Raw genomic sequence first — 2,258 nt, 5'->3', positions numbered from 1 at the left:
AGCGCTTCCATTGTTTGGAAGCGATGTTCCAGCCAAGTTTTCTGGGTATGGAATCCAGCCCAACTAGATTTATCTTCCACTTGCACACATATCTGTTCCTCGGGTGTGACAGGAAATGTTAAATTGTTCTAATGCCCGTCTTCATCGTTCTCATTTGCATACGATATATCTGTAAATAAGATTGTATTTCTAAAATTATATACAACAATGTGTGATAAAAAAGAGTTAACTGCTTTTATTGTTATAATATTAATTATTATCATACGTACCACCTCTACATTCATAAAATGTTTAATAGTAGCTGCAACATCTATAACAGCATCTGTCAATTTTTTAAGTGTTTCTGTTTGAGCCTGCATTTCATGTAATATTTGTATATCGATATCTAAAAGAACAAAAATTGTAAAAGCATATGTGTAAAAATTAAATTTTACTTATAATTACATTTAAATAAACATATTTTTCACTTTCATTATACTCTTAAACAAACTTTACTTTGACCACGTATCTTACCACGAATATCTGAAGTCTTTTGTTTTTTTAGGCGCTTTCTTTGGGATTGTTCGGATATTGGTTCGCAGAATGGAGGCGAATGCATCAATGTTGCTTGAGGGGAATGCATCAATGTTGATGAGTGTGTGAATATTGTTTGTGGAGTATGTTGTGAAATAGTGTTTTCTTGTTGAGAGAGATGAGTAGGTGAGTATGTGTAAGGTGATAAAGCTGTGGATGTTGTTTGTGGAATAGATTGGAGTATGTTGTCTGTATTATATGTTGCCTATGAATGTTGTCTGTTACCTATGGATGTTGTCCGTGAAGTATTTTGGAATATATTATCTGTTGTCTGTGAATGTTGTCTGTTATCTGTGGATGTTGTCCGTAAAGTATTTTGGAGTATATTATCTGTTGTCTGTGAATGTTGTCTGTTATCTGTGGATATTGTTTGTGGATGTTGTCTATTTGTAAATGTTATCGGTGGCTGTTGTTTGTTTATAGATCTTATCTATGGATATTGTCTGTACTCTTGTTGAGGAAGTAGAGAAGATGAGTGCGTGTCAGGTAATGAAAATGTGATTGTCTGTGAAGTATGTTGTTGTGGAATATCTGAATTATGAGATACAATTGTGGATGGTGTAATTGACGTTACAGTTTGTTCAGCCCAGTTTTCAGACTAAATCCAATAATGAAAGAAGAAAAAATAGATAATAATGAAAGAATAAAATTAAGAATAGTAAGACAGTAATGAGTATATAAAAAATGTAAAATGTAGGGAACGGTCTCGCTCTAGGAGCATGTTGGAGTATGCAATGCGAACAAATCTCATATCGACTTGATACTTTTTAATATACCACCAATGCGAATATTTTATATTAAATTAGTCAATTCATGATGTAGCCAATCGGATAGTTACTATTATGTTATTAGTAAAATGTAAACTTTACATTAATAGTAAAATGTAAAAAATTAAGTTATTAAAAGCAAAATTTAATGTACTACAAACCTCTGCAGGATCTGTTACGCTTAAGTGCCCAATTACTGATTCTATCCCCATCAAAGCAATTAATCTCTTTTCTGTTTCTTGTAAAGATGCTGGTGATGGACCTCCTCCTCCTGTTCCTTTCTGATAATTTCTTAATTTGGATGCTTTAGATTTTACATCCAAACGCCAGTCTCTCCTTGACTACAAAGTACATAAGTGCAAAACAAATGTCTAGATATTTTTTACAAAAGAAATTGAAATCCTAAGGGGAGCAATACATGATTCTATCTAAGCGTACCTTCATCCATTTCTCTGTTGACTTTGTAGCTCCATGGCCACAACTATTCAATTCATTTGCTAGCTGCTCCCACAAATGTGCTGCTTGTTTTCGTGCCTCAAGACTTTGTATCCTATTTTGGGCTAAATCAGGATGTCCTTCCATAAATTGTATCAGTATTTCGTGTTGTTCCAAAGTAGTTTTTTTCCTTCCCTATGATTAAGAAAATGATAATTTGTTTATATATGGTATAATTAATAATATTAATAAGTAAAGAGTTTGCTATTACTACATTATATATGATATACATATATGCAGATACATATATATATATTACAAATAATGTATATAATATATATTATGCAATTATATGCATTATATGTAGTATTATTTGTATTATTTCTAATATAGTAATAGCAATATTCTGCTGCACGATCAGAATATTTTAAATATGAAATTATTCTTAAATAATTTGTCGAGTATATATATATATATATATAT

At 31.2% G+C, this 2,258-nt stretch overlaps 1 protein-coding gene across 1 annotated transcript; it reads right to left on the bottom strand.

The window, feature by feature from the left end:
• Positions 1 to 325: 325 nt before the first annotated feature.
• LOC108731905 (uncharacterized) lies at positions 326 to 1,970 on the bottom strand (the record flags this gene model as incomplete). Its single annotated transcript, XM_018462461.1, has 3 exons — positions 326 to 385; positions 1,502 to 1,681; positions 1,779 to 1,970. Coding segments are annotated over 3 exons (432 nt in total), but the record flags the coding sequence as incomplete, so codon positions are not given.
• Between the last annotated feature and the right edge of the window lie 288 nt (positions 1,971 to 2,258).

Source organism: Mycetomoellerius zeteki, unplaced genomic scaffold (genome assembly GCF_001594055.1).
Source record: "Mycetomoellerius zeteki isolate Tzet28-1 unplaced genomic scaffold, Tzet1.0 scaffold144, whole genome shotgun sequence".
Classification (NCBI taxonomy): Eukaryota; Metazoa; Arthropoda; class Insecta; order Hymenoptera; family Formicidae; genus Mycetomoellerius; species Mycetomoellerius zeteki.
Note: the sequence above shows the minus strand (reverse complement) of the source record. Positions and strands in the feature narration are given on the sequence as shown.